General features: G+C 39.5%; 1 protein-coding gene across 1 annotated transcript in view; it reads left to right on the top strand.

Annotated features, from left to right (window-relative positions):
* The first annotated feature begins 64 nt into the window (after positions 1 to 64).
* Positions 65 to 20,897, top strand: part of xpo4 (exportin 4) — a 39,678-nt gene continuing 18,845 nt past the window's right edge. Inside the window, exons 1-6 of the mRNA XM_077215220.1 lie at positions 65 to 224; positions 3,922 to 4,027; positions 5,829 to 5,970; positions 6,142 to 6,280; positions 12,180 to 12,296; positions 14,613 to 14,766. Of these exons, the coding sequence (XP_077071335.1) occupies positions 159 to 224; positions 3,922 to 4,027; positions 5,829 to 5,970; positions 6,142 to 6,280; positions 12,180 to 12,296; positions 14,613 to 14,766 (724 nt within the window). The 5' untranslated portion in view covers positions 65 to 158. The remainder of the gene's footprint in view (positions 225 to 3,921; positions 4,028 to 5,828; positions 5,971 to 6,141; positions 6,281 to 12,179; positions 12,297 to 14,612; positions 14,767 to 20,897) is intronic.

The following is a 20,897-nucleotide window of genomic DNA, read 5'->3' on the forward strand; positions in this document are numbered from 1 at the left end:
GAGCAAAAGGTATAACATCCAGTGAGTGCCATATCATGTATTACATAACCTGTAAGGGGGCATCAGAGCTGTCTGCCAAAAAGTGCCCGCAAACTCACTGGCCCGGAGTGCTGCTTAATCCCACAATGCAGCGCATGGCGCGTCACTGAAGAACGACCATGATGGCGGCGGTCGGTGCACCAGAAGTGATTTCACAGCTGGAAAGCGCTGCCAAAGTTTTAATGGTGAGCATTTCGCCGCTGTTTTCACGTCTCTGTCAGTGTGCTGTTAGCTCTGTGTGGGGGTTCACTCTGAGGGGCTCTTGCTGGTCGTCAGTTAGCGGGGAAAGTCTCGATAAACGCGTAGCGGTGCGTGGCGCAGTGCTCGACTCACTCCATCCCGCAGAAACCCAGCGCAGCCACCATCACCTTCATCATCACCACATTCTTCTTCATCATAATAATAGCACCACTCTAGTGACACAGTCAGTGTATATAATGATCGCTGTGAGCTCAGGTGATGTGTCTCAGAGGCCTAGTTTGATCCTCCAGCCTCGTAAAAGCGCGCTGGATGAGTTGAAGTGTGTCTGCTGGAGTTTCTCCATCAGCTGCTGTAGTTTCACACGCTGTTGATTCAGCCGCATGTTTGCTCAAGCACATGTTTAGCAAAGCCTCAGGAGACCAGAGAAACTTTTGGTTTGTTATTTATCTCATAATAACGCCATATATTTAATTTTCTGCCGTTTAAAGAGTTGAGTAGTTACACTGCTGGAAGTTGAGAGCAGGACATGTGTAGTTAGATGATGGCCTGTGCAGTTCACTAGCAGTGTCTCTCAACCTGGTGGTTACCCGACTAGGCATTTCTGGGCATTATACGGACAGAATAACACGAGCATTGATCAGTGTGGTTGTGTTATTGCATTAAAATCTTATGGCAGTCTCATTCATGAGTACTTATGAATTAAGACTGAAAAATTGTTTTTGATTTTCAATTCTGTGTTTTACGTTGGTGAATCAGTTTGGCTGTAATACTCTGTGAACCTTTTAGTCCAGTGTTTTGATTTTAATTTCTCATATAAAACATTTTAGTGGTATTGCAGACTTCTGTTATTAGTTTTTAATATGTGATATTGATATTTAGAGAGTAGAGATCATGTATGACATCAAATCATTTTATTAAATGAGCTGTTTACTTTACACTATAAACTTGGTTCATTAAATGTGTGAATAAATGCAATTATTATAAAGCGAAGGCATTTTAAATGGACAAGGCTGTGGGTGAATTTTGGTAAAAACAGCAGGAACAGCTTTCACTTCTGATGAATGGGTAGGGAATCCCCTGTTTTAAATTGATTTGACGTCCTCTGTATTTCATCATCATTTTTGAGATTGGGATTTTGAGCAGCCAGCTTGTTGTGTTTCAGTTATTTTGGTTTACTGCTTTCCTTTTTCCTGATTTTTCATAAAAGTACTTAAGATACTTTAAACAAATTTTGGCTGCCATCAGGTTTAATCTTAAGGCTGCAATTAATTTACAGACCTTTGTAGTAGGAGTGATCCTGACAATGTGTCTTAATTATTCATAGTTTTTTAATCTCTTGATAATTCTCTCCATTCATTTTGCCCGAAGCCTAACCAGTCCACCGTTGAACTGAGTAGATTACTAGTTATGAAGTCAGGAGAGTCTCGATTTTGTCATGGTTATTTTTTAGATAGCTGAAAGGTCAGTCATTAAGTGGAGATGAGGTATTAATTTGTTGTTATAGAGCCCTGATCATCAGTCAGACTCACTGATATCACTGCAGTCATGCTTATGCATACTAATAATCACTAAAGGGTGCTGGATAGTAGGTGTATTATTAAAGTGTACAGTAGTATCACACCACTTTCATCACAGTATTAAACCAATACATTGATGAATTCATTTCAATGCTAATGCTATGATAATTTTGAATTTAGCAATTGCTGACATGTCATATATACGTTCATATCAGCCTGCCCTAAGAACAAATGTCCCGCTGTCTTGAATAATTCTCCATATTCTTGACATATCCATATTCCGGATCCTTTTGCTGCTTGTTTTCTTTAAGGGTTCTATCAATCGTTCTTCGTGATCATACTAAACATCAAAACTGAATGTTTTGTGTGATTAAATGACATTGTGTTGATGACATTAAATAAGAGGCTTTAGAATGAGCCATACATATGCCTGTCAGTGCTTTTAGGAATGACTGTGCTGTTGTTTTTTGTCTACTAGGGGTCAAACCAGAAACCACCTTTAAAGAAGTTCCTTCAGTATCTGTATGAAGTTGAATGTGTTAAACCCTCAATTAAATGCAGAAGAGTTTTAAAGTTTTATTTAAAACAAACACCCATTGACCCATCGTCACCACATCTGACTGTGACTTGTGCGTCAGCTTGGTTAAAAGTAAATGTCATACTGAAAAAGCAAGTAGATATTTTGTACAACTGGGCATTTACCTACAGTTAATATTGACATGCATGGATTCAGCCTGGTTCTGATGCTGCTGAAACCATCATCAAGAGCTAAGCAATCAATATACACTGTAGGCAGATAGGCTGGTGACCAGAAACATTTAAATAGAGCACAAATATAGGTTCAGGACCTGCTATGTCTGCTACTTTGAGCCGCTTCAAAAGAACAGTAGATCATGACAGTATAGCTTTTCATGATTGATTTGGACTAAATCAGGGGTTTCAGTGTTTTTCAGGCAAAGGGCACCTTGGCGTAAATTGTTTCTTTTTATTTGAGTGTTACATTTTATCCTGACCTGTAATAACAAAAGCATAATACAGACTTTAATTATTAAAATAATTAAACAAAAACATTTTTGTGAAATAAAATACAAATACAACTGAAATAAGTTTAATCGAAGCATTAAAAATTACTAAATGGAAAGAACTAAAACTTAAATGAATAATAAAAAAGTAATATTTAAAAAAATAAAACGTGAAAATTGCTAAATTAAAATAACTGAAAATACAAATTGAGGCTAATCTTAAGAGTATTTTATATATATATATATATATATATATATAATATTCTTTGAAGTTCTACATTTGAATTTTTTCAACACAAATTTGTTTGTGATCAAACGATCGCAAGTGCAACCTGCAGTTCAGCTGTAGACCACCTGTTGTGGACCACTGGACTATATTCATGTTAATGTTGATGTTTCCATGGCATCAGACCAGATTGAAACCGTGGAGCTAATGAAGCAGAAGTTTGCAGGATTCACAAGAGTTGATTGGGTGTAATCACTGTTGTTCTTGTAGCCTAGGCTAATAGACTTCAACTGGCAGATGGGATTTTATATTTGTGTTAGAGAAGTGGGAGATTTTTCCAATACCTCCTGGTGGTACTCAAGAATAGAGGTCTGCAGTTGTTGTACAGTCTGAGTGACATCATGTCCTGTGGCTCTCTCATGCTGCGAAGGGTTGATCTGTGGAAAATGTTTCTGTTCTGCAGCTTGTGTTCGGTTTATGTGCCTAGTGATGCGCATCAGGTGATCTGTGTGTGTGTGTGTGAGCACGCATGTATGAAATTATGCCCTCATCTCTCTAGTCTGGTTTCTATGAGGTGGATGACTGCTGTGCTGTAATTAGGAATGGAATGTGATGTTTAATGTTATGACTCAAGTGTGTGATGCATTCACAGGGCAGACCGGACTGAAAGTGTTCACTGTATTTTTGATCAAGTAAATGCAGTCTTGGTGAGCAGAAGTGACTATAATAATTGAAATAAAGATAAATTGTAATTACATTTTTTATTTATTTAAATACTTTGAGATGGATATGACCAAAATCTAAAATGACTTTAGCTCATTGTTTGTTTTGGTGTACATGTGTGATATTTGATATTGATCAGTGTAACATGTTCAAGCACACAAACGTTTAACCACTCCTATGAATGTGTTGACAGGCACCGCCGTCCATGGTCAGCACAGAACAGAGGCAGCATGCAGAGCACATATTCCTGTCCTTCAGGAAGTCAAAATCCCCCTTTGCTGTCTGCAAACACATCCTCGGTGAGTCTCAGCTCTCAGATCTGACAGACACTGCAACTAGTCTGACTCTACTGTGTTGTTGTTGGCGGATGAATACAGTCATATGCGCACACAGTACTAAGTACCCATGTGAACTGCGAGGTCAGTGCTGACAATAAATCCAAAGAAACAGTTTGTAATAATAACTTATCCTATTTATTCATGAAATAAATAAAATAACCACCGTCAAGACAAATCATAAAAAAGTGCTTATAAATGTAAAACTTCACTGAGTGACATATTTGAAAAGTTAGTAATAAAATTAACTACAAAGTGACACATTACATAGAAAAGGTGGCAGGTCTATTATATTGCATTTACACTTCAAGACTTTATGCATAGATAACTTGACATAACAGTATCTGTACTTTCCATTGCTATGGTTTTCACTGTCAATTGGAGTCAATCATGCATTTAAATACGGTGGTCAATCCAGAAACTTTGCAATGTATAATTAGCAGCATGAAAAATACATATTTACTCAAAGCGAGTGAAAATCACTACCATTATAATCACTGAAGCTGACATACTTCAGGTAATTACTTGAGGTAAACAAAGATGCACTCTTGCGAAAATCTGTTGTTGACATTGTGTTTATACTTTGTTGGTTATAATGAAAGGATTCGCAATCATGCAGATCTCGCACTGAAAAAAACTGGCGTGTTGAGTGGATTCTAACTTAAACGCCATTGCATTCAGGTGCTCAATAAATATGTCTGTGATTGGCTACAAAATTCAATGCTGCATAAACATGTTGTAAATAGAAACCTTTGACGCTCTTCACTCACACAGCGGGTAGAGTTCTCAACGGGCCGGGTCGGCCCGACAAACTCGACGGGACCCGCGGGTTCGGGGCGAAAATATAAGCGAATGACTCGGGTCGGACCTCGGGCTGAATCTTTTCCGCTCAGTGAAAAAAAAAAAACATTTATTAATCATCGCTGCTGTTCACCGTAAAGAAAGTATGGCTGCTGCGTGCAACGTGCATCGCGGGGGCAGACCTGACGCCGCTGCGTGCACGCCTTGCCTGGAGAAGAAGATGGAGTTGAGGAAAAGTAAACTTGCCGCAGGTGAATTCACTGTCGCTACTACAGGAGTGGGAAAATCAGAGGTCTGGAAAGTGTTTGGAGTGGTGCTGGATTCTGATGGAAATTCTACAGGTTATGTGCAATGCTCAAAAGGTGCTGATGAAATATGACAGCAAAAAAACAGGGTCGTCCAGAAGATTTTTATTTGAGGCATATTTAGTATATAGCCTATTTATATATTTAAAGTTTGTTTCAGTTGTTTGTATTGTTTGTAGGCTATTGTTAAAAGACGTGAACATTAACGGTTGATTTGAATTCCCGTCTGCTGGTCATGATAATACGTGAATGAGGAAAAAAAGAAGAAAAAAAAAGAAAATTGGCTGCGGGCCGGGTTCGGGCAGATAATTCATGTTGATGTGTCGGGTTACATCAGGTCCGGGCTTTAAAAGCCACGGGTCGGGTCAGGTTGTAATTTTCAGGCCCGTTGAGAACTCTAACAGCGGGTACTGGTGCTGCAGACCGGCCGGTATCGTCACATTAAATGATCAAATAATTATTTGGCTTGTAATTTAAATATAAAGTGGGACCTGTCAGGCTTTATAGTGTTAAGCATTTTTAACTCATTAACTCAAATCCCTGGTGTGATTTTCAGGAGCATTTTAAACTTTGTTCAGAGTGTAAAATAATGCTGTAAGAGCAAAAAATTAATGAATAAAGAATAATAATAAATTAATGTTGTCTTTCTTTCTCCTCAGAGACTAGTAAAGTGGACTATGTGCTGTTCCAGGCAGCCACAGCCATCATGGAGGCTGTGGTTAGAGAATGGATCCTTCTGGAGAAGAACAGCATTGAGTCCCTCAGAACATTCCTCCTCACCTACGTCTTACAGAGACCAAAGTAAGTGTGTGAATGAACATGAAAGTGTGACAACATATGATTGCAACTCTGAATAACTTCTGAAACCCATCTCTGGTATAGTCTATATTCAGCTTGGCTCAGTAAAAACGTATTGTGTAACTGTATTGTAGTGTAACTGAAATGTGTAAATCTCTTTCTGCTTTACTGCAGTCTGCAGAAGTACGTTCGAGAGCAGATCCTGTTAGCAGTAGCGGTAATAGTGAAGAGAGGCTCTCTCGACAAATCCATCAACTGTAAGAGCATCTTCCATGAGGTCAGCCAGCTCATCAGCAGCGGCAACCCCACAGTGGTAAGACTTGTGTATCAAACTATAATTCAGCAAAGGCTCATTAAATGTTATATGAAAATGATTCCTTCAGTTAGTAACATTAATGGTAGTCTTTTACTTGAAAATGCTTGAATGCTTAGCCAGGTCTAGGCAAACATCGCATAACATCAATTATATTTATGACCACAGCTTTCACTCTAGTAGGGCTTGTATATATAACAGGGTGTCCGCGGGTCCTTAAAAAGTCTTAAATTAGATTTAAAAAATTTAAGGCCATAAAAAGTCTTAAGTCTTATTTTTACTTATGAAAGATCTTAAATTTTCGATGGCAATTTGACTTAGACATATCTAAATGTTTTCCAAATTAAAACTATCTAATTAGCGTACTTTTTTATTTATTATTCGTTCTTTGTGGATTTGCTTGTTCATGTGACATTTCGCGTCACATTCGCGCCAGCATTACGTCTGTCTCCTGCACGCGAAACAGCAGGAGAGGAGAAGAAAGCTGGTTAATTTCAGTTCAATTGTAAATTCAATTCTATTGATAGCAAATATGATATTTATTTTATATAACAGTTAACTTAAATTAACATTGTGAGTTACATTTTATAAACAATATTGTCAATATTGTTTGTTTTCCTTTTATTTCGCTGACGAGAATTTCAAAATGAAACCGTAGCAGAGTCTTAATGCAAAAGACAGCGATGATTTCTTGACTGATATCCGCGTTTTGAATGAATCATTTTAACGATTCAATGAACAATCACTTGGGCTGCGTCCCAGTTCGCCTACTTATACTACGACCTAAAAGTATGTACTCTTTTTGTGAAGAAAAAGTACATACTTTTGAGTGTGTAGCAAAAGAGTAGGCAAGCTTTGGGACATACTACTTCGTCATCTTTAACGGACAGCTCTGTCGCCTGCGTCCAGCCACCGTAAACTGCCCTGTCAATCATCTTGTCGCAGTTAAAATCCTCCATTCAATCTAATTTAATTTCCTACCGTTTCGGAGAGAAATGTTGTGGCACCTTGGTCTGCAGCCGTGGGTCATTAATACGGTGACTCTCCTCATGTGCAATTTGAATGTAATGATGCATTTAAAAGTTAATGGCTAAACGTATCTTTACAAAAGTTCACAATGCTGCTGCAGATGCAATATAATGTAGACAACATTGAATAAATAATTTTTCGTCATGTTAGATACTGATAATTACCCATTCAAACCCCTTTATCTAAACCTTTCTACATAACCACCGGACTCGCGCGTCCTTCATGTCTGTATTTTTTAAAACCTTTCACTCGTGTTTGTAGTTCTAATCGAATCCTCGTCCAACGCGCGATGGGTTGTGGGCAATATCAGCCGTTGGAGTGCGCATCGATCTGCACTTCGGATTCTGACCGGAAAAAGTAGACCATCCGGGTATCTTTGGAACACTCATTTCAACATACTACGATTTGGGACGTACTAATTCTAATTTCGAATACTATTTAGGACGGATAGTATGCGAATTGGGACGCAGCATTGCACTTCCTGAATGAATCAGCCGTTTGAACAAATCGGTTGAATGAATGACTCCCTGAGACAGTGACTTGCCGCCACCTACTGGCGGGTTTAGTTTCACATTTAAAGTACCCTGTAATTAAAATGTTACAATTAGAAATCAGTTCATATTTAAATATTGAATTAAGAATGAATAATTGAAAGAATTGAATATATCATAGCTTTATTTATGCAATTGTAAATGGAGTGTAAATATATTAATGCCAGTTCTGATGCTGCTTCTGTGTCTCCTCTGCACTGCAAAGATGGATTTGGATTTAATCATTTAATTTAACTGGTAACAGTGGTATTGTGTTATTATTCTAATATAATTTAATTTGAATGTTAGAATTTGACATAAAAGGTGATGCATACCTCTAAGTAAAAAAAAAAAAAAGTCCATATATGGGTGAAAATGCCCCTGGAACTCAATTTAAGGTTGCAAATATTGTCCTTTAATAAAAAATGTTAATTTCTTTCACTGCTGTGAACTGACCACTGCATAGAATATGAAAAATATATATATATGTTCGTGAGTCAGCTGTCAACAACAGGCCTAAACCAGCCATGGTACCAGTACACAAACACAATATAAATATCATCTAATTATCCACAAAACTTTTAAAATATTGAGACATATTTTTGTCAATATTGCGCACCCCTAATGTAAGGTATTAATTTTGATTTCTTCAGGCCTTAAAAAGGTCTTAAAAAGCCTTAAATTTGACTTTAAAAAGTGTGCAGATACCCTGTATAAGGGCAGTATTTTTTTATTAACCACTTTATGTCAATTTGAATAAATAAAATTAACAAACATGAATAATGATCAACAAAGTCGAATATACACTCACCTAAAGGATTATTAGGAATACTGTATTTGACCCCCTTTCGCCTTCAGAACTGCCTTAATTCTACGTGGCATTGATTCAACAAGGTGCCGAAAGCATTCTTTAGAAATGTTGGCCCATATTGATAGGATAGCATCTTGCAGTTGATGGAGATTTGTGGGATGCATATCCAGGGCACGAAGCTCCCGTTCCACCACATCCCAAAGATGCTCTATTGGGTTGAGATCTGGTGACTGTGGGGGCCATTTTAGTACTGTGAACTCATTGTCATGTTCAAGAAACCAATTTGAAATGATTCGAGCTTTGTGACATGGTGCATTATCCTGCTGGAAGTAGCCATCAGAGGATGGGTACATGGTGGCCATAAAGGGATGGACATGGTCAGAAACAATACTCAGGTAGGCCGTGGCATTTAAACGATGCCCAATTGGCACTAAGGGGCCTAAAGTGTGCCAAGAAAACATCCCCCACACCATTACACCACCACGACCAACCTTGGTAACAAGGCATGATGGATCCATGTTCTCATTCTGTTTATGCCAAATTCTGACTCTACCATTTGAATGTCTCAACAGAAATCGAGACTCATCAGAACAGGCAACATTTTTCTAGTCTTCAACTGTCCAATTTTGGTGAGCTCTTGCAAATTGTAGCCTCTTTTTCCTATTTGTAGTGGAGATGAGGGGTACCCGGTGGGGTCTTCCGCTTTTGTATCAACGAGGCATTTTCGCCCACAGGACTGCCGCATACTGGATGTTTTTCCCTTGTGACACCATTCTTTGTAAACCCTAGAAATGGTTGTGCGTGAAAATCCCAGTAACTGAGCAGATTGTGAAAAACTCAGACCGACCCGTCTGGCACCAACAACCATGCCACGCTCAAAATTGCTTAAATTACCTTTCTTTCCCATTCTGACATTCAGTTCGGAGAAGGGATGCTAACTGATGACCGTTTGACCGATGGTTGACCGTATCAACGTTAACCAATCAAAGTTGTCGGTAGTTGGTTAAAAAAATAAAGTGATCTCTAAATTAGGCTATTATAGGCAGTGGACTAAACGCTTCTACAGTTAGCCATCTTATTCCAAGATATTTTTGTGTGAAGTGAACAAATCCCTCACACTCAATTTTTCATAACTCGCCTGTTTGTACTTAATAAACAAATAAAAACATTTGGCGCAAGGTCACAGCGTTTGGGTTCGCGCGGTCACAAGGTTTGCGAAAAGTTAAGGCTACAGGCTAAAACACTCGAGGTTAGAGCCAGGGCAGACGAAAGGATGAAGCGTGGAAAGAAAAGTAATGTGTGGGACCATTTCACCAAAAAGAATGACACAGATGTAAGTTGCAACTTGTGTGATACAGTGCTTAAATACAGTAGGCCTACATCATCTATGATGTATCACCTGAAAACGCAACTTGTTCTGTCCGTTATTAGAAGGCACACATACCCCTTTTCCACCAACAAGAACCGGGTGCTGGTTCAGAGCCAGAGCCAAAGCTGGTTCACAGTGGGTTCGACTGATGAGCTTATTAAGAACCGATTTGCCTTTCCACCGGCTAGAGAGCCACAACAGAGCCAGATCTTACGTCACTGTATACGTCTCATGTTGCCCAGCAACGCTAGTGCGGTAGCGCCAAACAGTACGCCAGGCTTGTTCGAGATGCATCGGCTTCTCGCAGATCGATCTCCGCATGACATCAAAGCACTGCGATAGCGATCTAAAAGCACAAGGAGTCGTATGTTCTCCAAACACTCCCGCAGCTCCGATCGGTCCGCGCCGCTCCGATGCATCTCGAACAAGCCATCAACAATAACGGACGTTGCAATACTATGGATGCTCATGGGTTTACAAAATACATCGGAGTCCAACGCGTTTGTGCAGCTCGCCGTAACTTACATAGACGGATATTTATAATCGAGCTGCTATTAGCTCGACTAGCTGCTATTTAAAAATGGCGGTCACAAGTTTCTATTCGTCTTGTTGGTCACGGTAACCCCGCCCCCAGCCCCTGACGCAAGTGGTTCTTACTTGGCTCTGTTCTAGACCAGCAATGATTTGGTGCTACTTAAGAACCACTTTTCCTGGTTCGGAGCTGGTGCTTTGCGTGTGGAAAACCAAAGAACCGAATTGAAACTAGGCTCTGGCTCCGAACCAGCACCAGCTCTGCCTTGGTGGAAAAGGGGTAACAGTGAGTTAGACCTGCCTTGGCCGGTGCGTCTTTTACGCATTCTGAAGGTGCCTGTTTTATCCATTGGTTTTATCGTGTTGCAGTCTATTAGGCAACATTCCGCATAAGATGGGCTTAGATTTGGAAATACATTACATCTAGATTTCAGTGGTAACAGATAAGGTGATGATGATCATCATCTTTCTTTATTATTGTTAGCACTACCTCAAACTAAAGCGGCGTCTCTTCAGAGCTGTCATTTTCTTAAATGAGCCGCGGGCAATGTTACAAATGTACTTCTAACGCTAAACTAACGCCTTTATTTTCAACGCGATCACCTTGTACCCAAACCATTTCGAAACTAAGGAGCCATTTGTCCTCCGAATACATACAAGCTCCTCGGCGCCGCGTTTGCGGGACTCATGTTTCGCACTGTAGGGGATTTTAAAAAAGTGACGTGAGTGGAACGGCGGCCCCAGGGCAGTGTGTGTGTGAGCGGGAGGCAGAGCGGCAGAGAGATGCAACAGAGTTGCGAAAAAAGGCGCGGCTCGAAATGGCTGTTATTTCAAATAGTGTGGCATATTTTAAACTAATCGGTTTCAACCGGCTAATGAGGCTCGGTGGTCGGTCAAGAGAATTTTTTAGTTTTCGCCATCCCTAGTTTGGAGTTCAGGAGATTGTCTTGACCAGGACCACACCCCTAAATGCAATGAAGCATCTGCCATGTGTTTGGTTGATTAGATAATTGCATTAATGAAAAATTGAACAGGTGTTCCTAATAATCCTTTAGGTGAGTGTGTGTGTGTATATGTGTATATATATATATATATATAATATAATATAATATAATTTTTTTTTATTTATTTTTTTACTTTGTTTAAAAAAATCAATATGGCAATAAAAAATCAATAAACATCAATCTAATCTATATTTAGTAACTATAAAGTAGTTGTAGGGAAAAACTATGAACCTTTATTAATCAGAACATGTGAAGGACCTAATGTGTTGTATGTGACACTAAGACTGTGTATGACCAGTGTGCCCCTAATAATGTATTTGAGTACACACTGTTTCCTGCAGAGGGCGCTCCAGTTTCATGTTTTAAATTTTTCCAATTTCAGGTAATAGATTCAGTATGTGGTGAATCAAATGCCTAATCATGACTCATGATTGTACTTTATACAGCAAGATGAAGCCATTGGAAAACATTTGGCCTTGTTTAATATATTTAATGCCAATATTGATTGAAATAAATATTTTAAGTTTCTGAATAAGTGTGTAGGATATGTTTCCTAAGATATTTAACCCATTTTGGCTTGATGGGAAATAAAGTTGTCACTGCATGTCTGTATCTGTCCTGCTAGCAAACACTGGCCTGCTCCATCCTGACGGCTCTGTTGAGTGAGTTCTCCAGCTCCAGTAAGACCAGTAACATCGGCCTCAGTATGGAGTTCCACGGAAGCTGCAAACGCATCTTTCAGGTCTCTCCTTAAATCCCAGTTATTCTCCGTGTGTCTTTTTAATATCAGGTGTATTGACCCAGGGCTAGCTGTTACATTTGTATGTTAACCTGTAATAATAGACAAAAATATAATGTGAAAAAGTGAACCTGAAGCAGTGTTATATTAGTATCATTGATGTCCTATTATAGTTTTTTTTTGGAGTTATTATAGTATTATGTTATAAAAGTGCTGGTCATATAATTAGAATATCATCAGAAAGTTGATTTATTTCAGTAATTCCATTCAAAAAGTGAAATTTGGATATTATATTCATTCATTACACACAGACTGATATATTTCAAGTGTTCATTCCTTTTAATTTTGATGATTATAACTGGCAACTAATGAAAACCCCAAAATCAGTATCTCAGAAAATTAGAATATTGTGAAAAGGTTTAATATTGAAGACACCTGGTGCCACACTCTAATCAGCTAATTAACTCAAAACACCTGCAAAGGCCTTTAAATGATCTCTCAGGGGGCTTTCACACTGGCATTTTAGTTCGGAAAAGGGCACGGTTCGCATGAAAAATCGCTAATGTGAACGCTGTCATGGGACCCGGGTGCGCACTGGGGTACCGATCCCGAGACTACCTGGAGGAGGTGGTCTGAGTTCGGTTGCTCCCGAACCGTGCTGCAGTTCGCTAGAAGAGTTCGATAGAATCAAGTTGAGTGTGAAACCAGACCAACGCTGCGGGGGACGCCGGTAACAATAGCGCTCGGGCTCGGACCGCAGCAAACGAGCCCAGTGTAAAAGCCCCTTCAGTCTAGTTCTTTAGGCTACACGATCATGGGGAAGACTGCTGACCTGACAGCTGTCCATAAGACGTCTATTGACATCTTGTACAAGGACGGCAAGACACAAAAGGTCATTGCTAAAGAGGCTGGCTGTTCACAGAGCTCTGTGTCCAATCACATTAATAGAGAGGCGAAGGGAAGGAAAAGATGTGGTAGAAAAAGTGTACAAGCAATAGGGAAAACCGCACCCTGGAGAGGATTGTGAAACAAAACCCATTCAAAAATGTGGGGGAGATTCACAAAGAGTGGACTGCAGCTGGAGTCAGTGCTTCAAGAACCACCACCCACAGATGTATGCAAGACATGGGTTTCAGCTGTCGCATTCCTTGTCAAGCCGCTCTTGAACAAGACACCGCGTCAGAAGCGTCTCGCCTGGAATAAAGACAAAAAGGACTGCTGCTGAGTGGTCCAAAGTTATGTTCTCCGAAAGTAAATTTTGCACTTCCTTTGGAAATCAAGGTCCCAGAGTCTGGAGGAAGAGAGGAGAGGCACAGAACTTGAAGTCCAGTGTAAAGTTTCCACTGTCAGTGATGGTTTGGGGTGCCATGTCATCTGCTGGTGTTAGTCCAATGTGTTTTCTGAGTTTCCAGGTCAATGCAGCCGTCAACCAGGAAGTTTTAGAGCACTCCATGCTTCCTGCTGCTGACCAACTTTATGGAGATGCAGATTTCATTTTCCAACAGGACTTTGCACACAATACCAAAGCTACCATTACCTGGTTTAAGGACCATGGTATCCCTGTTCTTAATTGGCCAGCAAACTCGCCTGACCTTAACCCTACAGAAAATCAATTGGGTATTGTGAAGAGGAAGATGCGATACGCCCTACCCAACAATGCAGAAGAGCTGAAGGCCACTATCAGAGCAACCTGGGCTTTCATAACACCTGAGCAGTGCCACAGACTGATCGACTCCATGCCACGCCGCATTGCTGCTGTAATTCAGGCAAAAGGAGCCCCAACTAAGTATTGAGTGCTGTACATGCTCATATTTTCATCTTCATACTTTTCAGTTGGCCAACATTTCTAAAAATCCTCTCTTTATGGTATTAAGTGATACTGAATTTGGGATTTTCATTAGTTGTTGGTTTTAATCATCACAATTAAATTAAATAAACATTTGAAATGTATCAGTCTGTGTGTAATGAATGAATATAATATCCAAATTTCACTTTTTGAACGGAATTACTGAAATAAATCAACCTTTGATGATATTCTAATTATGACCAGCACCTGTAGTATTATTTGAGGTTTTTTTTAATTTATTTTTAAATGTATATAGTTTCAATTAATTTAAATTTATTAGTTGTATTTATTTAGCTTTAGTTGTTTTTTGTATTTCAAATATACATATACACACCAAATTTTTTGAAAAAAGTCTCTATGCTCATCAAGCCTGCATTTATTTGATCAAAAGATATAGCAGAAATAACAGTAATATTGTGAAATATTATTACAATCAAAATGATTTTCTAATTTAATATACTTTAAAATATAAGGAGGATGACCTCATGCAGATCTTCATGCTCACTATGGAGGTCCTGCAGGAGTTTAGTCGGAGGGAGAACCTCAACGCTCAGATGTCCTGTGTGTTCCAACGCTACCTTGCACTGGCCAATCAAGTGCTCAGCTGGAACTTTCTTCCACCCAATCATATCCTTTCATAAAGTGACTTATTTATATTTGTGTGTTTATGTTTGTAGCCATGACTTTTTCACTTTAGAGGAAAATTGAGAGAGGTGATGCAGGCTAGATTTGTGTCCCGGGAGCACAAGGGAACCCTAGAACTGGGCTGAAGCTGCAAATGTTTTAGAGGCACAAGGGTTAAGAAAGAAAATTAACCGTGACTTATTTTTGGATTAATAATAGACAAGCTATAATGTGATAAGCATTCTCAACCTCCTTAGCAGTCATCGCAAAATAATCACGCACACCGAACCGGATCCAGGAACCGTTCTTTTTGCTCATTAAAAAATAAACTTTTTCTGAGCATGAATAAAGTTCACCTGCTTGAAGCCACAAATTTAGAGGAATTAGGCAGTATTTCCCAGAGTTTCATTCTTTTAATATATTCACATCAATTTTAATGGTCTTTTTTTTTTTTGCCTCACCGTAGTTTTACTTCTGCCTATGTGTGTCATTTTCTTTTGCTGTTAGCATGTGCTAGTGTTTGTCCTAAATCATGAGCTGTGATTGATGGTGCGCGTGCGTCTGTGTGTGTTTTAGCTCTGTGAGGTGTTAATCCCACTCAGGCTGACTTTGTGTCTCTGTGTCTCTTTAAAGAGATCTGAGCTGGCGTCTGTGCCAACCAGGGTCACGTATCACTTACAAAGGAGGCCTGTGCCAAGCCCTTATCGGGCTCAATAAGTGTGCCTTTAAACACACAGCTCATTGAGTGCTGGGGTGGAATGTCGGGCGGCCATTTGTGCATTGATGTGTTTGCATAGTTTCAAGTCATATTAATTGCCCACTGGGTGCTGGAGGGGGAGATAGTTCTTTGATACCAAGAGCACATTTGTTAAGGACAGAGAGAGGACAGAATGTGTGAGTTTATTATTGGATATTTATAAAATTGACAAGTCTGAGTTATGTGAATGACTAGTCAACTAATGTTTATTGCATTCACAGCAGTCTAATTAAAGCACCGTTTTAAATGTAAAAGAACACACACAGTGGTAACACACACACACACACACATACACACTGCTGTTCAAAGGTTTGGGGTCGGTAAGATTTTTAATGTTTTTAAAATAATTCTCTTCTGCTCAGCATTTATTTGATTAGAAATACAAAACAAATCCAGTAATATTGTGAATTATTATTTCAATGTAAAACAGCTGATTTCTATGTGAATATATAGTGTATATATAGTGTAATTTATTCCTGTGATCAAAGCTGAATTTTCAGCATCATTACTCCAGGCTTCAGTGTCACATGATCCGTCAGAAATCATTGTAATATGATTATTTGATGGTCAAGAAACATTTATGATTATTATCACAGTTGAAAACTGTTGTGCTGCTTCATATTTTTGTGCAAACCGTGATAATTTTTTTCAGGATGCTTTGAAGTGTGTGTGTGTGTGTGTGTGTGTGTGTGTGTGTGTGTGTGTGTGTGTGTGTGTGTGTCAGAGAGAGATAGACAGCCGCTTAGACTCTGCTTTCCTCAAAGTGCCGCCACCTCTCAGTAGTCCAGGCCATGGCATGTGTGTCATTTGTCCACGACACACTCCCACTTGACGGAAGTACATTTTTTTTCATGTACAGGTTTGCGTGATTCCCCTCAGTGTCTGAAGTACTGAGTGTCTGTCCATGGCCCTAGTGTGGCCAGGCTTTAAGTCGTTCAGGTACTTTGAATGGAAGAGAGAGATGGCTGTGTGCCAGCCCTCGTCTCTGACACACATGCACGAGTGAGGAAAGCTTTGTAAGGCCACTGTCCCGTGCCCGATGAGGGGGAGAAGGGCGTTCATGGGGCTGTAAGGGCAATCTTAAGAGGGAGGATGTGATATTCAGGCTTCCTAATATCCTTGCATCCCACCTCTGCTCTCTGGCAATGGGCAGCTCCCAGCACTCTCATAATCATGTTCGCTGAATGCCTCCTGACTGATGCAGTCTGCAGTCCTGAGCTAAACCCACAACATTTTCAGCTCTTATTCAGCTGCAACTTCACAACCCTATCACACTTCAGTGTCCACTTTGTTTAATTGACCTGGCCAATATATCAGCCAGGCTATCATTAATCTATACAGAGCTGCAAATATACATGTATTCAGTGATTTTGTGATGAGGAAGGAGTATCTTGCCGATACAGACAGTTCCTACTAAATTACGCCTATGGTTGACACAATTGCCAGCTCATTGCAGTGGCCACCACTGAAAAAGTATTTTCATTGTGTGGAAACTTCACACTTTATTTCTTTTCTGCTGTCTTTATTTCCATATATTCTTGAGGTAATTGAAAAATCAAAACAAAAACAAGTTAATTACAATTATACTTTTATGTAGTGACTGTATCCCACAGGATTTTGCGAACATGTCACAAATTGTTGACGTGCCAACAATTTGAAATATAAAATGAATAATAATTTCTTCTTCCTCTTTTTCTTATCATCCGATCTAAGGCAGAAATGTATTATTACTGTAAAATATAATTATAAATATAAATATATATATATGTTTCTGGAACAGCCAAAGACGAATTTTTGCATGTGAATATCCAGAAGAAAATAAATAAATACATTTGAAAAAAAAATGATTTATATATATATATATATATATATATATATACACAGACATACATACACTCACCTAAAGGATTATTAGGAACACCATACTAATACTGTGTTTGACCCCCTTTCGCCTTCAGAACTGCCTTAATTCTACGTGGCATTGATTCAACTAGGTGCTGAAAGCATTCTTTAGAAATGTTGGCCCATATTGATAGGATAGCATCTTGCAGTTGATGGAGATTTGTGGGGTGCACATCCAGGGCACGAAGCTCCCGTTCCACCACATCCCAAAGATGCTCTATTGGGTTGAGATCTGGTGACTGTGGGGGCCATTTTAGTACTGTGAACTCATTGTCATGTTCAAGAAACCAATTTGAAATGATTCGAGCTTTGTGACATGGTGCATTATCCTGCTGGAAATAGCCATCAGAGGATGGGTACATGGTGGCCATAAAGGGATGGACATGGTCAGAAACAATGCTCAGGTAGGCCGTGGCATTTAAACGATGCCCAATTGGCACTAAGGGGCCTAAAGTGTGCCAAGAAAACATCCCCTACACCATTACACCACCACCACCAGCCTGCACAGTGGTAACAAGGCATAATGGATCCATGTTCTCATTCTGTTTATGCCAAATTCTGACTCTACCATCTGAATGTCTCAACAGAAATCGAGACTCATCAGACCAGGCAACATTTTTCCGGTCTTCAACTGTCCAATTTTGGTGAGCTCTTGCAAATTGTAGCCTCTTTTTCCTATTTGTAGTGGAGATGAGTGGTACCCGGTGGGGTCTTCCGCTTTTGTAGCCCATTCGCCTCAAGGTTGTCCCTTGTCAAATCCCAGTAACTGAGCAGATTGTGAAATACTCAGACCGGCCCATCTGGCACCAACAACCATGCCACGCTCAAAATTGCTTATCACCTTTCTTTCCCATTCTGACATTCAGTTTGGAGTTCAGGAGATTGTCTTGACCAGGACCACACCCCTAAATACATTGAAGCAACTGCCATGTGTTTGGTTGATTAGATAATTGCATTAATGAGAAATTGAACAGGTGTTCCTAATAATCCTTTAGGTAAGTGTATGTGTATGTGTGTGTATATATATATATATACACACACACTGCTCTTCAAAAGTTTGGGGTCGGTAAGATTTTTAATGTTTTTAATGTATTCTGATGATTATTTGATGCTCAAGAACCATTTATGATTATTATCACAGTTGAAAACTGTTGTGCTGCTTCATATTTTTGTGCAAACCGTGATTAATTTTTTTCAGGATTCTTTGAAAGTTCGAGAGAAAAACATTTAATTAAAAAAATAAATATATTGCATTATTATAAATGTCTTTACTGTCACTTTTGATCAATTGAATGCGTCCTTTCTGAAGAAAAGTAGTAATTTTTTTTTTTTTAATCGTATTGACCCCAAACTTTTGAACGGTAGTGTGTGTGTGTGTATGTATGTGTGTGTGTATATATATATATATATATATAGGTCCCTCTCAAAAAATTAGCATATTGTGATAAAGTTCATTATTTTCCATAATGTAATGATAAAAATTAAACTTTCATATATTTTAGATTCATTGCACACCAACTGAAATATTTGTGGTCTTTTATTGTTTTAATACTGATGATTTTGGCATACAGCTCATGAAAACCCAAAATTCCTATCTCAAAAAATTAGCATATTTCATCCGACCAATAAAATAAGTGTTTTTAATACAAAAAAAGTCAACCTTCAAATAATTATGTTCAGTTATGCACTCAATACTTGGTCGGGAATCCTTTTGCAGAAATGACTGCTTCAATGCGGCGTGGCATGGAGGCAATCAGCCTGTGGCACTGCTGAGGTGTTATGGAGGCCCAGGATGCTTCGATAGCGGCCTTAAGCTCATCCAGAGGGTTTGGGTCTTGCGTCTCTCAACTTTCTCTTCACAATATCCCACAGATTCTCTATGGGGTTCGGGTCAGGAGAGTTGGCAGGCCAATTGAGCACAGTAATACCATGGTCAGTAAACCACTTACCAGTGGTTTTGGCACTGTGAGCAGGTGCCAGGTCGTGCTGAAAAATGAAATCAGATGGAAGCATGAAGTGCTCCAAAATCTCCTGATAGCTAGCTGCATTGACCCTGCCCTTGATAAAACACAGTGGACCAACACCAGCAGCTGACATGGCACCGCAGACCATCACTGACTGTGGGTACTTGACACTGGACTTCAGGCATTTTGGCATTTCCTTCTCCCCAGTCTTCCTCCAGACTCTGGCATCTTGATTTCAGAATGACATGCAAAATTAGCTTTCATCCGAAAAAATTACTTTGGACCACTGAGCAACAGTCCAGTGCTGCTTTTCTGTAGCCCAGGTCAGGCGCTTCTGCCGCTGGTTCTGGTTCAAAAGTGGCTTGACCTGGGGAATGCGGCACCTGTAGCCCATTTCCTGCACACGCCTGTGCACGGTGGCTCTGGGTGTTTCTACTCCAGACTCAGTCCACTGCTTCCGCAGGTCCCCCAAGGTCTGGAATCGGTCTTTCTCCACAATCTTCCTCAGGGTCCGGTCACCTCTTCTCCTTGTGCAGCGTTTTTTGCCACACCTTTTCCTTCCCACAGACTTCCCACTGAGGTGCCTTGATACAGCACTCTGGGAAAAGCCTATTTGTTCAGAAATTTCTTTCTGTGTCTTACCCTCTTGCTTGAGGGTGTCAATGATGGCCTTCTGGACAGCAGTCAGGTCGGCAGTCTTACCCATGATTGCGGTTTTGAGTAATGAAACAGGCTGGGAGTTTTTAAAAGCCTCAGGAATCTTTTGCAGGTGTTTAGAGTTAATTAGTTGATTCAGATGATTAGGTTAATAGCTCGTTTAGAGACCCTTTTCATGATATGCTAATTTTTTGAGATAGGAATTTTGGGTTTTCATGAGCTGTATGCCAAAATCATCAGTATTAAAACAATAAAAGACCTGAAATATTTCAGTTGGTGTGCAATGAATCTAAAATATATGAAAGTTTAATTTTTATCATTACATTATGGAAAATAATGAACTTTATCACAATATGCTAATTTTTTGAGAAGGACCTGTATATATATATATATATATATATATATATATATATATATATATTTGGCTGTTGCATCACATCTCATGCATCTTACACCATGAGTGTTTTTCATTCATTATGTCAAGTTTACAGTAGTTTAACTTTTAAAAATCTTGAGGCTGCTTTTTTTGTTTTTTTCTTCAGCTAAGTCTAGCTGTGTTTTAACACTATAACGTTACCTTTGTGAATGCCCCCTAATAGACTCCTCTTGTGGTCATGACCTCTGGCTAGTTGATTCCTGACATGTAGTTTTGCACATCTCTGGTTGTGGTCGTCATGTGTTTCGTGTCTTCAGCAGCTGGGACGAGGACTGGTGGAAACGAGTCATGTGCGTTTATGAGTAAGCCCGGCTTGGGTTTCAGGAGGTCATGTCTTTAGTCACCCTCCCTGTTTTTCATACGCTCGCACACTTTTCCAGCAATGGCTCCAAGTGACATTAAATGACCGGCGGGTTTA

The sequence above is a fragment of the Siphateles boraxobius genome, unplaced genomic scaffold (assembly GCF_051911475.1).
Source record: "Siphateles boraxobius isolate OS27281-9 unplaced genomic scaffold, OSU_SipBor_1 7, whole genome shotgun sequence".
Taxonomy (NCBI): Eukaryota; Metazoa; Chordata; class Actinopteri; order Cypriniformes; family Leuciscidae; genus Siphateles; species Siphateles boraxobius.